The sequence below is a fragment of the Silene latifolia genome, chromosome 6, assembly GCF_048544455.1.
Source record: "Silene latifolia isolate original U9 population chromosome 6, ASM4854445v1, whole genome shotgun sequence".
In the NCBI taxonomy this organism is placed as follows: Eukaryota; Viridiplantae; Streptophyta; class Magnoliopsida; order Caryophyllales; family Caryophyllaceae; genus Silene; species Silene latifolia.
This window is the reverse complement of record NC_133531.1, coordinates 18761812-18787253: the sequence shown is the minus strand read 5'-3', so window position 1 is coordinate 18787253 and position 25442 is coordinate 18761812. Positions and strand designations below refer to the sequence as shown.

Here is a 25442-nt window from a genome sequence, read left to right as displayed (position 1 = left end):
TATTGCTATGTAAAGTAGAGCTGGTCGGAGAGATTAGCGGGTGGTCGGGGATTTTTAGTGGGTCTTTTAATGAGGTTATGATGCTTTGTTTGGTCTGAAATTTGGTATGTAGGTAGCGGGGAGTGCAAGGTAGGTCTTAGTTGTGTTGTTTGCGGTGGTTGTTGGTTACAAGTGGTGATTCGAGGGGAGTTAATTTGGAGGTAAAAAAACATTCAAAAGAATATCTAAGTAGGATTTTTTTTGGGGTCAATTCACTCACCTCAAACCACCACTTACAACAAACAACCACAAAAAACAACACAACTACGACCTACCTTACACTTTCTTCTATCTATATACCAAATTTCAGATAAAATAAAACATCCTAACCCCATTTAAAGATCCACGAAATACCCTATGACCACTCGTTTTAGAGTTAGCCTCTCCAACCAGCTTTACTTTACACATCAATAGACCCCACATAAGGCCACCTTTGACCATCGTATTGATAACCCCTGAAAAGCTTTTATTTCCACCTTTCCAACGAGTCCGAGAATACCTCAAACCGACATCATTTGCTATCTCAAACATCGACTGAAAGTTACCCGATTGCAAAATGTTAAGTCCTTCGGCCAAAAAGTCGTGTATGACAACAAATTTTTTATTAAAGGTTGTGTTTTACAAACTTTTTATTTTAAAGGTGGTGTTTGAATTTTTTTTTAAAGGCTGTGTTTGACAAAAAACCCATAATTGTATTTATTTTATCTTTAATCGTAATTTGTACCTATTTTATTACCTCTAATATCATTTCTTTCTTGAAATTGTAAAATAGTTTCTCAATAAACTTACGCAAATTCTTGTTTCAGACCACCATTTTTCGTCTGAAATTTCAGACAAACATATATGACCATTTTATAGTTAAATGTAACCATAATGATATAGCTAGTGTGGTAATTTATTTTTTAATAGTTGTCACATTTTTTTGTAAAATTTTGTTTGTAAAATGGTTTACAAAATCCTTGCCGTAGTGAGACCGTCTCTCCGAAAACTTAGTGGTGGTGTTTTTGTGCGGTGGAAGCGTGGAACTAACATGGACACTCTTTGCGAAGCCCAAAAATTGAGTAAATTAACTAACTTCTTCTAATCTCTCTGGTCGACTACTCAACTTCTTCCCTGTAAATCTGTAATTCACTTCTCCAAATCTGTCGCCGTTCTGCTAATTTTCTGCAAATCATTTGGTGAGCTTCTACAATTAATTAATTAATTAATTCAGTCTTCTATTTCTCCTTTTTTCTGGAAAAATGTCTTCCCCTATTTGTAAATTAGGGTTTCGATTTCAACTTCAATTGCAATTTAATTCCCGTTATTTTTGCAATTCTGCTAGATTTAAGATTACTGCTATTGATGGTGATCCTTACGCTCGTAAGTTTATGGCGTCTGTTAGGGAACAATGTCGATTACGGTTTCCTAATCTCCAAATTCCCCTAAATCTCTTCTATCAAATGATGTCTCTCGCGTATCGACCGTCGATTATTGATTTTAATCGGTTATTAGCGGCAATGCTCAAACTCAAACGACTACAGCCTCACTCTACTGTCATTTCTCTTTATTCGCATCTCGAGTTATCCGGTAGACGACCTGATTCTCATTCCATGGCCATCCTCGCAAATTGTTACTGCCATTTAGGACGTGTTGATTTCGGGTTTTCTCTCATTGCTAAGTCCCTTAAGCTTGGATATCCCTTGGAGTCTAATCTAGGTTTGTTTAACACCTTAATTAACGGCCTTGTGCACAATAACCAACTTCTACAAGCTGTTGAGTTGTTGGACGTAGCTGTCGTTAAGCTAGGCATTCAGCCAGATACAGTTACCTATGGTACCGTGGTGAAAGGTCTTTGCGAGATTGGGGACTATGCCGACGTTCTCCACCTCCTCCGCCAAATGAAGTCTCGCCCCTCTTGTTGTAAGCCTGACATTGTCATATACAATACTGTTATCCATAGTCTTTGCAGAGATAAGCTCTTAAACGAGGCCCTGTACGTCTTTTCAGCCATGAGAACTGAGGGCATCAATCCAGATGTGATCACCTATGACACATTGATTCGAGGAATGTTCAATCTAGGTCGTAATGTGGAGGCTAAGGAAATGTTGGTTGAGATGATTGAGAGCAACATTGCACCCGATGTTTCCATTTACAACATGTTGATTCACATACATTGTAAGGACACTATGATCGATGAAGCACAAGCCCTTGTAAAGATAATGACTGAACAAGGTCTCGCTCCTGATGTACTTACTTATAATGCTTTATTGGATGGGTATTGTTTATGCGGCCAAATGGACAAGGCAAGAGAGGTTTTTGATTTAATGGTACAGACTCACTGCCAACCTGACGTTGTGACTTATAGTACTCTGATCAATGGATACGTTAAACTTGAAAGCATTGACAAAGCCCATGACATATTTCAAGAACTGATTGCGCAAGGGATTGCCCCCGATGTCGTGGTCTATAGCACTCTGATAGATGGATTGTGTAAATCTAATAGGATCCCAGTGGCACGTCAGCTGTTCAATGACATGCAAATCTATGGAATAAAGCCAGATGTTTGCACTTATGGTTCCTTATTAGACGGGCTATGTAAAAATGCGCAGCTTGATGAAGTGAAGGCATTGCTCAAGGAGATGGAGTCTAATGGAGTTACTCCTGATATTGTCATCTACACTATCTTAATTGACAATTTATGTGAGGTTGGTGAGGTTAAATATGCTGAAATCTTTGTCTCTGATCTCTTATCAAAGGGTGCTCTACTCGATCGTAAAACTTATACGACAATGATTAAGGGGTATTGCAAAACAGGTCTTATGAATACAGCTGTTAAGCTCCTTAACAAAATGAAGCAAGTTGGATGCCCTCCTGATGATGTCACCTACAATACACTTATCCAAGGATTCATTATCAACAACGATATGCGAAATGCATTATTTTTCCGAGATATAATGGTTAACAAGGGTTTTAAGGCTGATGCTAAGACTATTTCTTTGTTTCGTAACCATTTATAGCATGATAAACCAGAGAGTTTCCCCAGAAGATGATAAATTGTGGAGTTGAAGATTCATGATTTGGTCAACTATGAGTTGGCTTGGTGGGCTATGTAAGAGTGCACAACTTGATGAGGCAGTGGCATTCCTCAAGGAGAGGAGATGGAGTCTAACGAAGTTGCTCCTAATACATTTTTGTCTACATTTATTCAAGTGCAATGTTGTCTGCCTGTATCATGATCAAACGACGTCAAGTCGCCAACCATACAGTACAAAGGATTTTTCCTAATGTTGACCTTCAACTGGCAGTATTTAGGGGTTCAAGTTTTTCTTGTTCGCTGCACAAACCAGAAAACCAGATGAGTGATCCTCATTCTCTAGGTTTTGAAGCCCCCTTGAAGTTGTTGAAGAAGGATGATAATGATGCAAAGACTGCAAAGAGCTTCAGTGTATACATGTCTTCAATGGGTTTGGACTTTATGTTCATTCTCACTCTTCTCTCGTAATTCTCGCTGTAAGTTTGCCATAAAACTTCACCGACAAATCATTCAATTCTTTTGCCCCCCTTGGGCCATCATAATAAGGACTGCCTTTATCTGTATTTCCATAATTGCTGATGGTTTATTTTGTTTGATGACGTGATCCCACTCTAGTTGGCGTCGTCAAGATTGCCATGTGATAGGAGTTTTGGTCTGCGCGCTTTGTTTCGTTATACCCAGCAGTTTAAAACTTTTGATGTTATAGACATCACCGCTCAATTGTGTGTTGGTATTTTATTTTATCCAATGCATGTATAGCAACTATTTAACCATACATATTACATAAAATTCCTATTGGCTATTGGCAGTGGGGTTTATACTATACATCTTATAGTGTCACATAAAAAGACCGTTTGACTGGTTCTGCAATGAAAAATATTGAGAAAACCCAGTATCAGTCTCATCTTTGTTGCCAGCCTTGTCACAATATAGACTCATAATTGGAAATGATTGTGATGTTTACCCTTTACACTGCGTCAACATACATTGTTAAAGTTCTACCCAAAAGTTAGGTTTGAATCAGGCTCTACAGTTTTGCAGTCGTGCTCATAGTTTCTCCCTTTTTATATTGTATCCCCTCTTTAACATACGCATTACACAATAAATGTACCACGAGTCGACCAAATTGTGTGTCAGGAATCTCAGGATGCATAGTTTTGTCATGGAGATAACTGGTTGCAGTTATTATTTATGCTTTCAAATTTAGTTTTATTTGTGAATTTGTACATTCTCAATGGTGAATGTATTTTCGTGTCAGATGGGTAATTAATATGGTTTGCCAGGTTTTGTGGGGATGGACAAAAATACTAGCTCTGCTACTGACTTTGTTTCTTCTAATCTGTATCTTAGTGAGAAAGTAATTATTGTGTAACAAAAATATCTCTGATCTCTCTCGTTATTGATTTAAGACATAATTTTCTATTTCTTGTGTGTATATGAAACAGAAATAGCACCTCTGATTCTAAGAGAATTCGTCAAACACATGACTCCATCAAGAGAACTATTACATCGTTCTATTTTAGTCCAAGTTGGCGAACCTGGGCTACTCGGTATCCGTTACTCCCGGGAAGAAAGATTGGCGATGGCCAATTTCAAGGTACTCCGGGGTCTACTGTCCCAAAATACCGTGAAACGAAGAAGGTAACTGATAAATGTGATGTTTTTAGCTTTCTAGTTTTGATGTTATAATTGTTAACTGCAAGAGACCTGGTTGAGTTAACCAAAATGTGCATTAGATTTTTGTTGGCATGTTTCTTTCGAGTCGAAGAGATGGTATTAAGGAGGTGGTTGACATGAATGTGGTGGAAGAAGGTAATGTTGATGACTGATGAGATATGGTGGTTTACGCGGCCGGTGATTGTTTATTTCTCATCATGTTTCCTTAGTCGGAAGAGACGGTATTGGGGATGCGGTTGACATGAAGCCATTTTTTTGGCTGTACATACAAATACAATAGTTGGCATATTGATTGTATCTTGTTAAAACATATTTTCAGGTCAATCAAATGATACTGAGTATAGCATAAATAATTCATGTCAATTACAAGTAGTGGTACTACTATCTGTCCTTTTTTTTTTCAAAAAAAAAGGAGACTTATCCATCGAAATGAAGTATATATATTATGAGGATAATAATCAAGCTCACGTTCAATGTTTGGGTATTACTTTAAAACTAGGTTAGACCCCGTGCATTAAATGCACGTCTTATAGAGTTATTTTTATTACTACTAAATTACATACTCCGTATATAATAGTGATATCTCATTAGTTGTTCATTTTTCTCATCAATGCATTTTGCTTTGAGAAAGAAAAAGTTGAAACTGAAAATTAATTAAGAGAATTGAGTAGCATGTTGAAGTGTATTTTTGAAAAAGAAAATTTTTGTATACCGCAAATCTAATGATTCCAATTTATAAATTTTCTCAATTTTTTGCCTCGAAAGTAATTAAAATGGTTTATAATTTTGTATTATACCTAGTATGAGTCAAATTATTCTCAAATAATAGCACCAGTAAAATATTTAGTAATTCATAGTTTGATACAATTTTTTTTTAATATTTAAATTAATAAGATTATAGATTAGAGTTAGTTAAAAAAATATAATTTGATGAAAAGATTAATTTTAATGAAAAGATAATAATTAAATGAAATAAATTATTATAATTATTTAGCTTCCTTACTTAGTTAATGTATACATATAATTACTATTAGCTACCCTATTTAGAAAAATGCTTTTTGGAGGGAAAATTTGTGAGGATGCCTATTCATTTAGTAGATAGGGGATTAACTTCAGCTGTTTTTTTTTGTTTTTTCCTAATTTGTACATATGTAACATGTAAGATCTAGTCTACCAAGGATCTTGACTAATCACCTCCCACTTGAGCAAGACTTATCTCATTATTGGCGTAATCTCCCGGATCTTGTTCAAAGACCCTGTGGCGAGGTTGACAATGGTGAGGACACACTCTTATTTTCCTACCCGAGTATCCAAGTCCCAAGATACTGAACAAGTAGAAATCATGATGCTATGCTCTTGGTCCTCTCATAGCTCTACAAAGACTACCCAAAAACATAGATATCCCTATTTTCCCGAATACATTCCGTAAATCTGAGAGGATCTCAATGGCGTCCCAGCTGTTCAGCGATATGCAAATTTGTGGAATAAAACCAAACGTCTGCACTTACGGTTCCTTATTAGGCGGGCTATGTAAAAATGCACAACTTGTTGAGGCGGTGACATTGCTTGGGGAGATAGAGTCTAATGGAGTTGCTCCTAATATTGTCACCCTACAATATCTTAATTGACAGCTTGTGTGTGGCACACCAAGTTAAAAAGGCCGAAAACCTAGTTTCTGAACTCATATCCTAGGGTTTGGTACCAAATCTTACACAATATAAATATAAATATATAATATATAATGATCAAAGGCCTTTGTATAAAGGATCTTATGACTGAAGCTATAGAGCTCCTAAGCAAAATAAGGCAAAATGGATGCTCTCCTGATAGTATCACTTGCAATACAATTATCCGAGGATTCATTGTCAATGGGATTTGCAAAATGCGTTATGTTACCGTGATAAAATGGTTAAGGAGGGCTTTGAAGCTGATGCTAGCACTCTTTCGTTGTTCGTTGACCATTTATCTCATGTTAACTTAAAGTTTCTCCAAAAGTTTCTCAATTGACGACTTGATGATAACTACTCGGGAATTTGGTGCCAAGATATTAAAAGACTGTCCTCAATCCTCATGGTAATTGTTTAAAATATTCTGTTTTTTCTATTTTTATACAATGCACCAGCTAGTGTTGGCTGGCACTTGGCAGATACATTACAAAACCACATTAATCGTTAGAGGTAAAGAATATGTTTCACTGCGTCATGCGTTCTTTTTTTGGGTCCTTATTAGGACTTCCCTCTTTTGTCTTAATATGTTTCATTGATGTTCTGTGCTGGTCTTGTTGTATTTGAAAGGAAGATAGACGAGGTTGTTTTTACTTCTTTACTTGCTGTGATTATTATCCTGAAACTTCTGTATGCTAGATTTGGCTTCTTACTATATGGATAATTTTCGTTGATGTTATGGGCTACTAGTGAAATGGATTTTTGAAGTCATTCTTGTATTCAGTTGCAACTTGTGAGTCACAGTAACGGCGTAAGGCTGTCTTCGTGAACTTCCGCACAAGCCTGTGTTAGTTGTTATTCTTAATAGGCCGAGTGGATATACCTGTTGTACTCAAAAGAGGTTACGAAGGTTCGATCCTTTGGGGCTGTTCACAGGAGTGGGGTGCTACTACTCTAACCTTAACTTTCCAGCCACCTAACTAAGTAATCGCTCTCTTAAGTTTTGAAATTGCTGTGAGTTAGCCGTCGTAGGTTAATATTATTCTGATTGTGTTATGTACTTATGTACATGTCTTTATTCCTTTGTACAATTATATCCGACGTATCACCCACCATAACCGTCGTTTGGGTATCACTGTCGCAGAATGTAGTGTCCTCGTTATTTTTGTCAGAAGGAATGTTGTGTCAGTAATGACTTGTACTAAAATTAAAGTGTCCAATTACCATAGATGAGAAATGTATCAGCATCACATACTTATTTCCGATGGTGAATTTTATGCTGTCACCTTATTATTTGTCGTGAAGAACAGGTTCATTGAACAATTGTTGTTGAGCTATAAAATCATCACCTTTGATGGATCCTCAAAAGCAGCTTTATTCTTCAATATACAATGACATTTGACCATCTGAATTGGGCAGGTAATCAGAGGTGGCTGTCATAATATGATCATTCTTCATATCTAGTCTACTGAAGAAACATTCAATAGCTCAATCCAAGAAGAGAAACGAGGCCAGAAATTTGAGGCTAAGGAAGAGATTTTCAATGAAAATGGGAGTATTTTGTTGGAAAAACCGATAGCTTTGAGCCAAGAGCCAGACACGGGAGCAGGACATCTAATAATTTTATCCAAGGAAGAGCTCAAGAATGCTTAAAATGACTATGATCTTGATCTCTTTGTTGGCAGTAAATTGTGGGAGTATTGTCTACAGTGCTACCCTCTATGACAGAATGGTAGCCATCAAAACCTCTTAAGAGTGCGGTATAAATCCGGAGCTGATTGATCTCTTCTTTACGGATGGATGTGTCCATAAAATGGTTTCTACGGCTTGCCTTGACGCGTGGCAAAGAGAGGAGTGGGCGACTACGATGAGTGTTGTTGGTGAGCTGTGGCAAATACAAGATCAGGACAGTAAAAGAAGAGGAAGCAGTGTTAAATGAGGTAAACTGAAAGAGCAATCTTTGAAGGATATTGCTCTGCAAAAGGCAAGAGGTAATTAGTACTCCTCTTTCCCTACCTATAGTTTATGACTTTATGTATTTCATTTTGCCATTTTGGTCTGTCTAGCCAGTAGTTTATGTTTCCTTTTTAGGCATGTTTTGTGTGGTAAAGAATGAGTATGAGACTCCTTAGCCCAGTTGCATGTGTGTATGTTAAAAATTGGCCAAAGCGCAAGCATAGACTATTGACGGGTATGTTACCATCTTTAGAAGCTTTTGCATAATATGGAACTCATCTCAAGACTCTGCTCAGTACTTCCTTTCATTTTTATACTATAATCATAAATTTTGTCCATTTTTTTTTTCTTTCTAATTACACCGTATAGTATTGTATGTAGTAAGAGCAAGTGGTTTATGAAGAATTTACTCCATTCGTCCCACTATAATCTTCTTACTTTCCTTTCTAAATTGTCTCATAATCCAATACGGAGTATAATATTATCACTTTACTTTTGAGGGCTACTTCATCCTTTTTTTCTTCTCTTTACTTTTATCATGTCACTCAACTTTCCATTATTCTACTACTATAAAATATATAATTGTTTTCCATAACACAACTAAGAATATGAAATTGATAGGGAGGAAGTATTATAACAAAGGTCGTGTTTAATAAACTTTATTACTCAAGCATATTTTTCTTTGGGGAGAATGAGTACGGGACTCCTTATTCAACATGCATGTGTTTACATAGAAAACCGATCCAACAACAAACATAAACTATGACTAAGCAAGTAATTCTTTCTGTTAGCCCATTTTAATTATTTGGGCACAAAGTAGTTGATTGCTGATTAGTTTTCTGCTAGGAACATTTGTGTAATTCTTTCTTTCATGCTTGTGGATAATACCTTTTTTTACCATATCTTATTTATTCACAGGGCATCAGATGCTATGTCTTCATTTCCACTGAACACTTGGTGAAACATATATGCTATACATTAGAAAAAGGCAATCAAAATGTACGTCATTCATAGCGTTTCTGCATTTCCGTTCTAAACTTGAAAGTTTGTCTTGACATTGTACAAATAAGACCATTTATGGATTTTGGAACACCGAAACTGGAAACAAGGCCGGTCACTTATGAATTATGATCCACATGCCTGTACACCATCATTGCTAATTTGCTATTAATATTATTCATTATTCAACTAAATTTACAGCTTCTTCCTAGATTTTTTTACTGTGAGTATCCTCTGATATTTTGGTCCAATTCATAGTATTTGGTCTCTTTCAAACAGCTTGCTCTTAGCCACGTCCAAGAAGCGAGAACAATACAACTTAAATTCTGTCAGTCAAAGACATCGAAGAATGCACAAACAAGCCTTGATGCTCCTCTTGCCAATTCTTGTAGTGGATCGTCTACAGAGGAACGGTAGGCGATCAACTTTTGGTGAACAAGGACCTTTGTGGAGTTAAGTTTGTTCCAAAGTTGGCTGATATGATACTTATGAACCATGCTAATGTCAGTATATCACAAAGCTCTTTGGTTGTTGCCTTGAGACCGATATACCCATACCGGTGTATGAATTCCTACCAAACGGAGGCATGTTTCATCATTTACAAGGTGCTTTTAATCCTTCAAACTGGTGTCATCGCCTGAGGATTGCAATGGATATTTGTTTATGCTCTCTCTTATATGCATAATCTTTTCAGTTGACCGAAATGTTAAGTCGAAAAGCGTCCTACTTGATAATCTGTCCCATGCCAAGTTATCAAATTTGGAAGTTGGTGACTGAAGTAGCACCAAAGGTGACGGCAAGATCTGAATTGGGCTTTGTTGAGTCTTTGTTTCAGCAGCGAAGAGAGAATACTGAGAGATGCATGATGGAGATGATAGATGACTTACTGTTAGGGTGTCTTTGGATTGAGAGAATTGAAGGGAAAGGGAGGGGAGGGAAATGGAGGGTTTCAATTTCCTTTGTTTGGTTATAATATGTGGAAGGAGGGAAATGGAAGGAGATGGAAATGAGAGGATTTAATTTCCCTTCTTTAGATCAAACTAGAATCTTTCAATCATTGGCAAAATTTGGAAGGAAAACTTTCTCCTTCCAAATTGAGTGTGGTTTGCCAAATACTCCAGCAATATATGGCAAGGGTATAATTGCCTATGCATTGAAATTAGCTTCACACTCTTGTCCTCCTCCAATGCAGAAATAAGCTTCCTCCTCCTTTCTCCCCCTCCCTTTCCCTCTACTTATTTTGCTATCCAAACAACCCCCTTCCATTCCCCCTCCCTTTCCTTTCCTTTCCTTTCCTTTCCTTTACCTTCCCTCCATCCCCCTCCCCTCCCTTTCCTTCCCAATTTGCTATCCAAACACACCCTTAGATTCCATCACGTTCCAAAATGTGATAACCCGCTTCACAAGAGTATTTGTCATAAACACAGGTTGTTTGAAACTGTCTATCCAAATTGAAATCATTTACTCTGTTTTACCTTGAATGTTGTTGCTCTTTTGTTTAAAGCCCTTGGATTAGTTTAAACCAGTCATTTTATGGGTTATTTTTTTCCCCACTGTAAAAATACACAAATATACGGATTTCTGATACCTAAATTAGATCACAGAACAGGTAATACTAATGCTATCGAGCTTTGTTGGATGACTGACAGTCACCAAGCAGCATATTCTTTTGTTCGCATTGGATTTATGCAATGATCATAGAATGTTGGGATTGTATTCATATTGCTCGATCGAATTATTAAATTAGATAAAATTAAACAAAAACATTAAATATTAAAATTCAAACATTAAAATAACCTAAACATTATACTCCATTTAGTAGTAACAAACTAACAAATAGCAAACTAATAGACACTATTTCCGAGTAATATAATACCTACTACAATCCCCATAAAATCGCTCCCCGCCGCCTATGTTAGTCTGTAGTTCCGTACCAGGCAGTAGCAACAAAAATACAATAATTAACTACAACTAGTCTTGCCTTCTCTGTCTTAAACAAGAATTTGCAAATTAATTAGCACCATAACACTAATTAATACTACCATTAACAACATAAGAACATTAATTAATTAATTATAATTTATTAATCGGGTTTTCTTAATCTATGCCCACTGGGCATAGGTTAGAAAAACCCTTTATTAATTAAGGGGTGTTTAATTGGGAGGTTTGGAATGAAATGAAGTGGATTCTAGTCATTTGGTTGGGTATTTTGGAATGAAGTTAGAATAAACCCTTGAAATCCCATAGCTGCCTCCTCCCATGATTCAAACTCTATTCCTTCATATTTATTTTTGTAATGAATCAAACATGTTTTGGAAGGTATGGAATTGGAGCCCCATATATATGGTTTCTCATTTCTATCCATTTCCTAAGTAGTGAACCAAACGAACCCTAAGAAGAATCTGGAACTTGCTTAATAGTGTTATCGCCGTCAGCATCCATCTGAACCTTGAACCGGCCAATATTAAGACAGACCCGACCAATCTCCATCCCGACCCGGAATTTCGGAATCTCAACCAGAAGAACACCATTACTAACCGTAGCGGTAAACCGTTAAGGCTGGTAAACAAGTGGGTCCACCTCAATGTTAGCCTCGTAGTACCTCGGTTCGCAGTGGCCGAACCTGAACTTGTGGGGTTTAGGTTCCTGAGCCGTGAAGCTGAATTTTGAAGCGGTTGCGGTGCAGCAGAGATCGGAGGACTTGATACCGGGTACGTCGAGACGGAAGATGAATCCGTTGATGGTGTGGTAATAGAGATGGGGCCCACCAAATCCTTTGGTTTGTAGTCCGTTGTATTCGTATTTCTCTAAATCTTTTAGACGCTCGAAGTCCGCTTCTGAGACATCGACGTTGATGCGGCGGAATTGGCGGCGGAAGGTGGTGGTGGCAGTGGTGGAGGAAATGTGTCTCTGGAAGTTGGATAGTGCACGAGAAAGCGCCATGTGTGTACCTTTTTTTCTTGAGTTTTGTTGGATTTAGTGTGATTCTTACCGTAAACTCCATTTTTATAGTGCGGGCATGTTGTGTATAGGGGTGGGGTGTAGGGTTTGGGGTAGGGCCCTAATTGATTTGAGCAAGTTAACTCTCGGAATCAACTCGATCAAAGCAGATTACGAGCCGATCTCAACCTGAGCATGATCGAGGCCCGAGGGAGTGTTATTGACCGTGTTTTTTTTAGCATATTTAAGCGTTTTTGACATGTTTGACAAATCAATATGCTAATTTTAATTTTTTTACCCTAACATATTGGTTAGTATATTTCAAAACAGGAAAGTTTACTCAATTTTACAAAGAAAATTGTTAATATACTAATCTTAATTTGTTAATTACCAAACACTTTTAATTCCGCTAATTATAACATGTTGGTCAAACCTTCTAGTAAAACCTCATATATATAATATCTTATCTTTGAAATTAATCTTTTGATTACCAAACATGGCCTACGGATGTTTGAAAAACGGTAGATTGGTAAATATTCAGCATATTCGAGGCTTTTAGCATGTTTAACTCATCAATCTACTAATTTGAGTGTTTGGTAAATGACATTTTGAAACAGTAGATTGAGGCTCAATCTACTGTTTTTCAATATGTTGCTCCCCCAGCATATTCACATTAGTAGATTGTGAAAAATGAATATGACAAACAATTACATATAATTAAATACAACAATTTATTAACCTAAATCCTCCAACTACTAAACACTTTTATTGAATCTGCTAATTGAATATATACTAGTCAAACTTGTCAAGTCAATCTGCCATCTATAATCTGCTTTACCAATCTGATTCTGCTACTATTAATCTGCTGAATATCAAACAGGACCCTAATATAAGCCGATTTCGAACTTAATAGAACTTGATAATCTGTCTCATGCCGCCTCACCAAACTTTCTCATTAGTTTGAAAATTCCTTTCTTTTACCTTTGTCAATAAACTGCGCGGCATAGCATCTGACGGATTCATCGAATTCGTTTTTCAGGTCATGTTTATATGACAGTTTACATATGTTTTTGCCTTGGTTGTGTATCTTGGACGGCTGGATTGGGCAGTACAATTGGGTGGCGTTTGGGAGTCGGGACGACCGGAGGCTGAAGTGGGTGCGAGTTCCGTGAAAGGTTGATGGTGGTCAGGTGGTGTTGGTGGTGAAGGGAGATGAGGGAAATGAGAAAAAATTAATTGGGTGAAGGAATGAATAAAATGACAAGGACAAAACTGTAAAAAGTGTATGTGAAAAAGTACGTCCCAATGTACAATATATAATTTTTTTTGTGTGAAAACCCGCTTCATAAGAAATATACGGATTTCTAATACCTAAATTAGATCACCAAACAGGTAAATACTGGGTTTTTCTAACGTGTGTTCTAAGGGCACACATTAAGATCCTAAATAAAGAAATGATGAGAGAAATATTTTTACTAAATATGGAAAAAATGAGTTGATTCTTTATTTATTTGTACTCTATTATACTAATACCATTTATACAACTGGTACTCTATTATACTAATACCATTTATACAACTGATATTTAACTCAATTTAAAATTTAATTGTAAAGTTTATTATTATTAATATTTGAATAAGTCGATGGAGAAGGGGAAGTTCACTATAATTCAGTTGTAGATATAATATAATGAAAGCCCAATCACAAATATGATATGATAAAAGCCCAATTACAGATACAATATAATGAAAGCCCAACTACAGCCAAATTCATTTAGGCGGAAAATTTTTAGAGATATCTTATTCTTTTAGTATAAAGGGGATGACGGACAATCACCAATCTTATTCTCTTGACCTCTTGCAAACTGTAGTTAAAGAAAATTCAATCGCCATAGAATGTTGGTATCAGACTCATTGTTCGACCGAATTCTGCGCCAGTCACCATTCCTTTTTTTATTTTATTTGTGTTTTATATATATATTTGGGTTATTTCACATAAATAATCCAAATTATGTCCGTCCTTCTCATATTAATCTGAACAACATTTTAACCTATAATAAACCTAACTTTAACCATGATGTTCTCAAATTAGACTACATGACTTGCTACTTGTCAATCAGGTTATTAGTCTCATTTTCTAAAAAAAAAGAGAGAAAAAAAATATAAATAATTACTACTTCTATTACTATTCAAAATTGCTATATCACGCCCCCTGTTTTACTTGTTACGCCCCCTATTTTTTCATTTATTCCTATTTTACCCTTGGAGTATGTAACTAATTAAAGTGAAAAAATATTTCTCGTTTTTTAGTTTATGATTTTTGGAGACGGGTTTTACAAAATTATAATCGGAGACGTTTTTTAAATTATTGTTTTATAATTATTTGATTTTGGTAATATCTTTTACAATAACTAATAATTGTATTATAGTAAATGATTTTTGTTGAACTTTTTATTTTTGATTTAATTATCGCTTTGTCGTAACTGAGTTTGGGGCAATTTTTAGAGTAATTAATTTAATATGTACCCGGTCTTAAAAAGGCGTATTTTCCACCAACTATTGCATTTACTTCAAATTTCACTATTTTAAAAAAAAAAGTGGCCTTGTCTTGTGAATTACAAGACGCGGCCATGATGGTGTCATGTGAATTACAAGACGCAGCCATGGTGGTGTCATGTGAATTACAAGACGGTGCCATGGCCATGTCGTGTGGTTTACACGACAGAACCATGGGTGTGTCATGTGATTTACATGACAGGTCCATGGCCATGTCTTGTAAGCCACATGACAGTGCCATGGTCGTGTCTTGTAATTCACACGACATGTCCTTGGCCATGTCTTGTAATCCACATGACGGGTCCTTGGCTGTGTCTTGTAAGCTACATGACGATGCCAATTTTTGTATTTTTTTAAATCGTGTTATGTGTGCCGCTAAATTTTATTTTATTTTTTAAATCTTGTAATCATTATTCTTGAAACGATATAATTTTTTCATTCATTCATTCATTCTAGACGATTTTTTGTAACGATTTAATATCGTCTTGAATGAATGAGTACGATTTAATTTTATTTAATTTTGTAAAAAACCGTCTCAAAAAATCATAAAATAAAAAACTAGAAATATTTTACATAACTAAATACATAGTTTAAGGGCAAAATAGGAATAAATGAAAAATAGGGGGCGTAACAAGTAAAACAGGGGGCGTGATATAGCAAATCTCTTACTATTACACTACGACATTACTGAGAGCATCCACATTGAAGAGGATGTACCATCCTCTTAGCATTCTCTCTCATCTAAGAGGATGTACTCTTTAATGTGGAACCATGGTTACATGTCCTATTAGAAAGAGGAAGAGGAAACTTCCTCTATTTATAGAGGACATGCAATATTGGCCTTTGTGTCCACTAGTCATCCATTATCTAACATGTGTCATATAATTTATTTCTTTATTATTTTTTGGGTATAAAAAAATTGGGAGAGGAGAGGTAAGAGGATCCTTTTTGATGTGGAATTTTTTTAAGAAGACTAAAATGAAGAGGAAGGAGATAGTGGAATATGAGTGAAATTGAGGTGTCAAAATTAGAGAAGGAAAGAGAAAAAAAAAAAGAGGATAAAATCATCCTCTTGCTCTGACTCTGAGTAATCCCAATTCACACCCAACCTCCTCTCTGATCCCCCACCAACGAACACCGCACTACACCACCACTGACACCCCCGAGTCCACCACCAACACTCACCCATTCGCCTCTTTTCGACTAGATTTACATCTCCTTTACGACCACCAACAAATGGTCCATAGAACTTTGGTAATGGTTTCAAAAGAGTAGGGTTGTTCTTGGTTGGATGTTTGGTTAATTGAGAAGTACTGGGTAAATTTTGTCATTTAAGTAGTGTTTAATTTTGTGAAAATTAGATAAATGAGGAGGAATTGGGTTGGGAGGAATTGGATTAGTGAATTGAAATTAGGGTTTAGGGTTGGTCGATTTTGAATGATGGATGATGAAAAGCTTTAATTGGGTTTTTGTGTTGGTATTATTTGTGGGATTAGCTCAAGGTGAATCAAACATGATAAATTGGCGATGAAGTTGGGTTTATTTGTGAAAAAATCGAAATCCAGTATGAAGGTGTTAGTGTGAAAAATTCGAAATCCAGGAAGGAGGAGTTGGGTTTAATTGATGCTTTGATCAGGCAAGTGTGGTGTTTGTGTTGGTAGTAGTGCCGGTAGTGGTGTGGTAGTGGGATCAGGTTTGGTGGCTGGTTATGGAGGACTGAAGGAGGTAGGTAAGGGACTGAAGGGATGGAGAATTAATGGAGGATGGTAAATGAAGAACAAAGAAAGGGAAGAGAAGAAAGAAATCTAAGAAGGAGAAGAAGAAATAGTAATAAATTAAAAAATAATATCTACAGTCTAATTACCGAGAGCAGACCTGCTATTTCAGGTCAAATTTGGGACGGTTCAATACAAGATAAATGATGCAATAGTTTAGATTTTTCTGAGTTAAACAATAATATGGATTAATACGAGAAGATGAGACATAGTTTGAATTATTCCCATTAAATAACCCTATATATTTTGCTTTCCGCATCTCCATAACCAGTGGGCAAAGAGTTGATCATATGATTAACGGATAAGCTATGTTGCCTTTAGCAAAATCGGTAATTTTGAACATAGTTAGGAATACATCAAAGACATTACGATTTACGCACTTTAAAAAAAAAAGAGAAATTCAACTATAATTAGTCTCTATTAAGACAGATATCATTTGACCTGTCGTAAATTCAACAGAAATACTTCCATCTTAAACGGATATGGTATATCCCATTTAAATTAGATAAAACTAAACAAAAACATTAAACATTAAAATTAAAATTCAACATTAAAATAACCCACACATTATACTCTGGTACAACATACTTCCGAGTATTTAATTAGGAAAATCAATCCCCATGAAATTGCCACCTATGTTAGTCCATACTCCGTACAAAATAAATGGAGACTAAATACAATAATTAATTGCAAAATCTCATTGTAGACGATCTTTTAAGAAGAGACCGTCACAAGCAAGATTTGCTACTAATTAATACTCCACCACTAACTACATAATAACATTAATTAATTAATTAAGAAGAAACTGAAATTCCATTAGTAGTAACTACTTAGGCTTGTTCGTCGTCACTCGTCACCATCCATCAATTCATCAGAACCTTGATCTGACCAATACTAAGACAGACCCGGCCCATCTTAGGTGAGTCCGGCCCGACTCGGATTTTCGGAATCTCAACCAAAAGAACACCATTACTAACCGTAGCAGTAAAGCGTTCAGGCTTGTAAAAAAGTGGGTCCACCTCAATGTTAGCCTCGTAGTACCTCGGTTCGCAGTGGCCGAACCCAAACTTGTGAGGCTTAGGTTCCTGAGCCGTGAAGCTGAAGTTGGAAGCGGTGGCGGTGCAGCGGAGATCGGCGGACTTGATACCGGGTACGTCGAGGCGGAGTACGAATGAGTTGTCGGTGGGGTAACAGAGATAGGGCCCACCAAACCCTTTGGATTGTAGTCCGTTGTATTCGCATTTCTCTTTTAGGCGCTCGAAGTCCGCTTCTGAGACATTGATGTTGTTGCGGCGGAATTGGCGGCGGAAGGTGGCGGTGGCAGCAGTGGTGGAGGAGATGTGTCTCTGGAAGTTGGACAGTGCACGAGAAAGCGCCATGTGTCTCTTTTTTCTTGAATTTTGAACTTTGTTTTGAGGAAAGGAAATGGTATGTTGTGTGATTCTTACCAAACTCCATATTTATAGTGTGGGCGGTGTTGTGTATAGGGGTGGGTGTAGGGTTTGGGGTAGGGCCCTAATTGATTTGAGCAAGTTGATACGGAGTATCTCATTAAAACCTCGGAATCAACTCGGTCAAAGCTGATTCCGAGCCGATTTTGACCCAAGCATGTTCAATTCTGAGCCGACTTTGAGCTTAATAGAACTTGAAACGGAAGCTCGTTTTATAATAGTTAATTTTTTTTTTGTATTTGTTATTTATCTTAAAAACATATTTATTTTTTAATTTGATTTTAAAAGTGGAAAAAACAACGAGAATAATGAATTAAATCCCGAACTCGAGCCTATTCCAAGCTTTAAATTACTTTAAATTTTTAAACTTGGAGAATTCCGAGCTCATACTCAAACTTCTAAGCAGATTTCGAGCCTAGAGCTCCCTCAAAACTGATACACAGATTACGGATACACCCCTAGTTTAGTGTTTAGATTGTCTCCAACAAGGATCGATACAAGTAGGAAGAACACTTTAGTGAGCAAGTGGGAAAAAGGTTTTTTTTTTCTATTTTTTTTTTGTCATTTTTGTGTTCTTTCAACTAATCATATAAATTGGGTTAACGAGATCTACATTTTAATAGCACGCTAAAAAAAAAAAAAACTAATCATATAAATTACTTTGTATATTGATACACTATAAATTTTGCCGACTTTTTCCCCCTAGACAAATAGAGGTCATTCAGGTCAATATTCTTATCACGCGAGTTTTTTTAATGAAAATTGAGGAGTTGATTTAAGCTCCGATAGTAATGAGAAAAATTGAATAAGAACAAAACAAGAGTAGAGAAAATCTTTGTTGTAATTGAGTCCAAGTATAAGCCAATTGTGACATAGATATACATATAAATTGATCACTGAACATAAATTTAGTACAGATTTAAAGGTGATTAGGAAGTGTGTGCATCAGTGCATGTGTGTGATGTGCGCGCGTGTGTGTTTTCACCCAAACTTGCTTCTTGCTAGCCCTATTTGATGCTCCAACTGGACAAAAACATCTTTGATCCGGCCTGCGACCAAGCGAGCAATTCCTCAAAGCCCATAAAAAACCTAGTAAAGACAATATGCTTTAGTGCCATCAAACAACCAACCATAAAGCAAATTTTAATTTTAATTAAAAGAACAGACAAACAAAGTTCTAAACACAGTAAACAACCAACCTTCTGGAATTTAAAAGTGAACTCAAGTGACTTGCATTAAGTTTTGACATCATCCGCATCGACTCTGTTTTCCCGCACCTTGTCGAAAGAAGATAGCATTGATGCCTTTGCATTTGCTATTTCTATTAGTCTTTCCAGGGCTGCATGTATCAACGGATGAATATATTTACGTGAACTAAACTTTGTGACCGATGAAAGTAACAAGAAAGCGCTATTACCTGTCTCAAATGACGATTGAGCAGATCGCAATTTGGGTGATACGAATGTGCCGAAAACTGCAAGGGGCTTAGCCCTTTCCCTTTGTACCTGAAGAATCAAAGGACTTTTTAAGGTCTAACATAAAGTCCTCCACTTGGTGGATATGTGGAATACCTGGATAAAACCATATAGCATTATAAAATTCCAAATGCGGACAAATTGTATGAGATCCTTATCTAAACAAAATAGAGCCCTTGAGACACTGGCACAATGGGATTAAGAAGTTGTAACAGACTTGCAGAGCTTGTAATATAGACGAACGTTCACTTTTAAACATGAAATTTAATCCCCGCATTCAGAACAACAAAATCTATACTCCATTTATTCGGGTTTACTAGATCTGCAATTGATACAATTTTCAAGAAAGGTACAAGTAAAAAGAGTATAAATGGCATATGAGATTCTAGGACAAGCTGCATGAGTTTCGCTTGCTTTTTGTAAGGGTATATTTTTTAAGGGCACTTCCATGAGCTCTATCCATTAAAGAAGGCAGTGAAGCCAAGTGAATGTACCAAAAAAACGTAGTAAATCCTAATGAATGGACAAAGATGTCGGACCGATATGAATGATGTATCCCATACAATGTCCCCCATGAACTTATGAGACATTCTTTCTCCTTGAGTTGGAAAAAGAGTAGCTTCAAATTAAACAAGCTTTTTCACGTGTACATGAACAATATTTTATGACATTTTATTGTCTCGATCTTTTAGAAAAACAAACAATAGTTCCCAATGACAGATACACCGACACCGCACACGTCATTCACCAAGCTGTTAAAAGAAAGAATCACTTGGTGCGGAAAGGAGAAGAACATTATAAACCTCTAGATATTATGGACATACGGCTACTTACTCGATCGACAGTATTATGTATTGATGCTTCACTTGGTGAGCTATCTTCCTCGCCTGCTCCAGGCAAACAGAAAGAAGAGAATTAGATGAAGAAGATAAACAAATATGACACAACAACATCAGAGCCTTAATCCCAAAATGATTTGGGGTCGGCTGACATGAATCATCCTTTAGAACCGTCCATGGGTGATCGCACACCTCAAAAAGCGAATAGAAAAGGGAAAAATGAAGGAAAAATGAAAAACAAAAGGGAGAGCGAAATGTAATACAAAGTCAAGGTAAACTTACAGGTTTTAAAATCGAATTCCGGATTTATTTTATAAAAACTTAAAATTAACATCGAGAATAGAGATTAAAACGATTTTGAAAACCGAAATAGAATTAAGAATCCGAAATGCCTTAAAAGTAAACCAAGTAAAATATATAAGAAAGTGGTTGGTAAAAAAGGTGTAATAAAGGAGAGAAGAACAAATAATTTTTTTAAAAAAATTAAATAAAAACACTAAATATGTCAAAAAAAAAACCTCAAATACTAAAAATCCACATGTATCCTTTCCCTCCATAGTGCCCTCTCCGTCACCATACTCTCCTCAAGCCCCAAAAATCTCATATCGTGCTCTATCACTCTCAACCATGTCTGTCTCGGTCTCTCTCTACCCCTAGGGGCCTTTTCTGTTCTCCAAGTCTCCAGCCTCCTAACTGGTGCGTCCATAGGTCTCCTTCTCACATAGCCAAACCATCTTAGTCATCTTGTCCTCTATTAGCGCCACTTTTACCTTTTCCCTAATCACCTCATTCCTTAATCGATCTTTCCTTGTATGTCCGCACATCCACCTCAACATACGCATCTCCGCCACACTCATCTTTTGAATGTGACAAGCCAACAGATATGACACACAATAAAGAAAATAATTTTAAAGACAAGCCAACATATTGTTCAAGTAAAGGAACTAAAATAGATTACCAGCACGATCAGATGTATCCTTGTGTCTCTGGCGTATACTTGAGTTATGCTTTAACCCACTATCTCCATCTTTAGATTCAGTTGAATCTTCAGAATTGACAGATGCCCACTTGCAGAGGGTAAAATGTGGGTCTGTGATGATTCGAAAGATGTAAAAATCAATAATAGAAGGCATAAATATCTTAGGACGGTTAACAGTGGCCGTGTCTAAGTTATAGATACAAATCTACATTCTATTGTATAAGCATGATTTATGAAAAATGATGAAATAGAAACAGTATCTCCGTGATAATGCTGTCAATTGTCATACCAGCAAAAGCTAAAAACAACATTGTATTATTGTTATGAGAAGAAGATGCAAAACTTTGAGATGAAGATGCGGAATTTAACTCTTCCGATAGTAAGTTTGCATATTATTTTTGGTGGTGGTTGTATGCCTTTCTTGAGGAAGTTTAATTACACAGAAAGGACGTTTACGGACTTGGAGAGAAAGTTGCACAAGATATATGCAGTTCTAGAGCATCTGGTCACACTTATGGGCAAGATATATGCAGTTCGAGCTGTTTTCTGGAGCAACTAGTTTTAGGAGGTTGTATTTGCTTCTTTCTGGACTGAGGACAAACCACTGTCCGAAACTCCACACTCACGACAACAGAATGACACTTAGAGGATACTTCATTTTAAAACATAAACATGAAAAAATTTCACAACATAGTCGGGCAAACACTTCAGACACGCACCTCAAATACTTCTAACTGAGTTTCGTATATACCTTTGAAGCTACTACCAGGACCGCCATCCAAAATTTATTATCCCCATTTAACTTTGGTGGTTAAGGATGTCAAATTTGACCATTTCTATCTCCAAATAATGTAGAGATACAATTTATTTGTCATGTTTGATTTTAAAAAAGATAAATAGTACTCCCCTACAGTCCTATTAGGTTAAAAATTGTAAAAATTGTATATTGCGAGGAAATATTGTCAAAGTCGAATAGAATTATAAAATTGAGATGAGTCAAAATTTCACTTTCGTTGTAGGTTGTGTGTCGGACACCCCATACGATAGAACACTAAGTCAAATTCATTTTAGAACAAATACATGTTACTTCAACACAAAATGGCCGTATCTGGCACTCCGACATTGTGTGGCATATCTTTAAAGGGACACGGTAACTTAATTGTGAGCATACATTCCAATTTGAACCGTACTACTATTTCACTTGATTCTAAGCACGCTAAATAAAATAGCTGCTAAGTCAAGTGCTTGAAAGATTCACCTTCATTTGTAGCTACTTCCAGATATGTAGCTGCAGAATGCTCTTTCAGATCTAGCAAAACGCTATTGACACGTGAAGCTCCCATGGAGTAACGAGCACTAGCTAAGTCGAACCATCCCTGAAGAGCATATTCAAGAAAGGATTTGAAGAGTTAAAGATCATTCATAATTACATACATAACACAAACACAATATGATTGACCAACTAAAATCATATGCCAAACACTTATTTTGCTTCTCATTCAAGCCCTTTCCCAAGAAGCCATGAAGTCGCTAGTAAACTAAGAACCATGAAGTCACTAGTAAACTAAGAACCGGTGATTCTACATTTCTACTATGAACTTAAAGCTACATCTGTTGTACGAGGTTCAATTCAGCACAACAGGAGAGAGTATAGTATTTGATACATACTCACTGGTTTCCAAAATTTCTTCTATAAGAGCTAACTTCCATTGATTCTATTTCATAAGTTAGAAGTTCACCCAATAAACGTGAAACCACGTTGTTAAATGGTGGTTTGGAGGAAGAAATTCACATGGACCAAAGGTGAGGGTTCTAACTAGAAAAAAAGGTTGTAAAATCTCTTTATGGTGTGAAGCAAGCACCTATGCAAACCTGTAAAATCTATTTATTAATTGAAACATGTGCCTATGCAATGAGATGAAAAAATAGATTTAATTATGCTTGCTGATGGTTTCGTATTTGACAATGGTGACTAATGTGTTTATTTTAAATAAAGTTGATGATACTTATCTTATTATCTGCTTATGTTGACCAATCTATTGATATTTTGGTAGTAATATGGAAGTCATCAACAAAATTTTCCTTTGTTCGGGATATGGATACATAATGGAGGGAAAGAGAGGGGGGGAAAGAGAGAATGGAAAGGCTGAGAAAGGAGGGGGAAATAGTTTGCCTTGTAAATGGCGGGATTCATTTTCCCTCCCCTCCAAATTCCTCCATCTCCAGTTTGCTAACCAAACAAACAATACTGTCCCCTCTCCAAACCAGACCTAAAGCTTTGCAATCTCGAAATTTGATATAATGGTATAAGATTATGACGACCCATATACGAGTAACAAAATGTAATCCCATAATTTCAGTTTTTAGAGGGTTAATGGGTATAGAGGCAATTTTTGTTGTTAAATGGGTTTTGTCACATTATATCAATGAGACGGTCTCTCCGTATACTCACTGTTACATCATGACAAGTGCTTAGAAAATCTACACATGAGACACTCTACTGAAAGCGTAACACGAAAAAGGGTGTCCCTTTATTCATAACGAATCAGTCACCCTTGATCCAAATATATAGGAACCTTGATTACCACAAGAAAGAAGGCAATGCTGGATGATTTATCAAACCATTGACAGTTGTGACTACCTATCGTTCTGTAATCACAAATTCTAGGCAAGTTCTTCAAACAAGCAAAGTCTCAGCTTTATTAAGACCCTAATCATATCTACATGAAGGTAACCCCATTGAAATCTAACAAAGACTTGAACAAAGTTTTCCAAATTCCAACGAAATCAAAGAGTCCACATTCTTTGGTTTTGGATTATGAACGAATAAAGCAAATGACTAGCTAAACTAGATACGCTTCTTTTACTGAGAAATATTAGTTACTAGATACAGTTCTCGAATCTCGACACAATTTTCATGTTGCTCATTCAGAAACCGCTGCTAGCACAAAGTACCTCTTGAGGCACAGGGGTAATGTTGTCGTACAAAAGTCAACAGTCACAAAGAAGCTAGCACAAAGGAGCTTTCGAGGCACTCGGGTAATGTTGTTGTCGTACAAAATTCACAGAGAAACAAGATAAAAATCATAAATTTCTATGATAAAATCATAATTATCAGCAAATCAAGCATCAACCCAATTCAAATTGTACCCAATAACAACAAAATAACAAAATAGAAAACTCAGAAAATAAATGGGGCATAAATTGAAGAAAAGAAACCTGGCGAAGTGTGGAGGAAAGAGAGTGGATTAAGGAGAGATAAGAATCAAGGGAATCCATGAATTTAAGCACTTGTTCATCATCATCATCTTCTACATCTTCCTTGGAATCTGGGATGTTGGATTTTTTCTGGGTTCGATCATCGTTGCTAATTTCTTCTTGTTGAATTTGTCTTTGATTTTCAGAGCATTCAATTTCTTCCCCCATTATTTATTTCTTTGATGACTGATTTCACCGATTAATCCAAGACTTCTATAGTCCCACACTGCCCGTTGTTTATCACACTGGTCTCCCTATGTCACTGTGATCAACGACTTCGGTTCCGTTCTTTTGGACTTATTTTTTAGCATAAATTCTCGTTATAGAAGGGAGATATTCGTCTATAGTTATAGATGGATCAAATATTCATCCACTCTAAGCATAAGATCAACAACAAGTTACATGATATAGCCCAAAAATGTCACTATTTTAAGCATATTTGACCCGTCTTTCACTTTAGACGGATATATCCGTCTATAATAAGACTAATTGAATTTTCGGTTATTTCGAGTCTCGCCTTCTAAATTAAGTAGGATTCAGTTTAAAAGAGCAGGACTTTTTATAACTTGAAAATGCGATAATTTCTATTGTTGAAACTTGTTTTGTAATAAGGTGTATTAATTTAGCACAAATTCTCACGTAAAATCATTTTATACAAGTGATATTTTCATGAGATGTTAAGTATAAGCTCATTTTTATAACTAGTGAGAAAATCCTGTGAATCTTTACCACGTTTAGGTTATTAATTTATGCCTTTAGGGAACGCATTAAAAAAGGGTAATGCTAAGTACAACACACTGGGTTGTATTTAAGCATTAA

The 25442-nt window shown here is 36.3% G+C and overlaps 2 protein-coding genes across 10 annotated transcripts; one reads left to right on the top strand and one right to left on the bottom strand.

Annotated features, from left to right (window-relative positions):
* Positions 1-1061: 1061 nt before the first annotated feature.
* Positions 1062-11010, top strand: LOC141586473 (uncharacterized). Of its 8 annotated transcripts, none has more exons than XM_074407696.1 (6): positions 1062-1217; positions 1424-3531; positions 4501-4696; positions 7816-8387; positions 9271-9351; positions 9631-11010. In XM_074407696.1, exon 2 carries the CDS (start codon positions 1482-1484, stop codon positions 3036-3038), a length of 1557 nt encoding a protein of 518 aa, XP_074263797.1. In that variant the 5' UTR covers positions 1062-1217; positions 1424-1481; the 3' UTR covers positions 3039-3531; positions 4501-4696; positions 7816-8387; positions 9271-9351; positions 9631-11010. The 8 variants fall into 8 exon arrangements, with proteins under 8 accessions (XP_074263797.1, XP_074263795.1, XP_074263793.1 ...); XM_074407694.1 differs by having other exon boundaries at positions 1364-3531; XM_074407692.1 differs by adding an exon at positions 8488-8587 and having other exon boundaries at positions 1062-3531.
* A 7887-nt stretch (positions 11011-18897) lies between these two features.
* Positions 18898-24886, bottom strand: LOC141586472 (uncharacterized). 2 transcript variants are annotated; one of them, XM_074407687.1, is made up of 7 exons: positions 24585-24886; positions 22624-22741; positions 21345-21476; positions 20382-20434; positions 19490-19577; positions 19272-19411; positions 18898-19161 (listed from the first exon to the last, which is right to left on the bottom strand). In XM_074407687.1, the coding sequence occupies exons 1-6, from the start codon at positions 24789-24791 to the stop codon at positions 19308-19310; spliced, it is 702 nt and encodes a 233-aa protein (XP_074263788.1). In that variant the 5' UTR covers positions 24792-24886; the 3' UTR covers positions 18898-19161; positions 19272-19307. The 2 variants fall into 2 exon arrangements, with proteins under 2 accessions (XP_074263788.1, XP_074263789.1); XM_074407688.1 differs by having other exon boundaries at positions 18898-19121.
* Between the last annotated feature and the right edge of the window lie 556 nt (positions 24887-25442).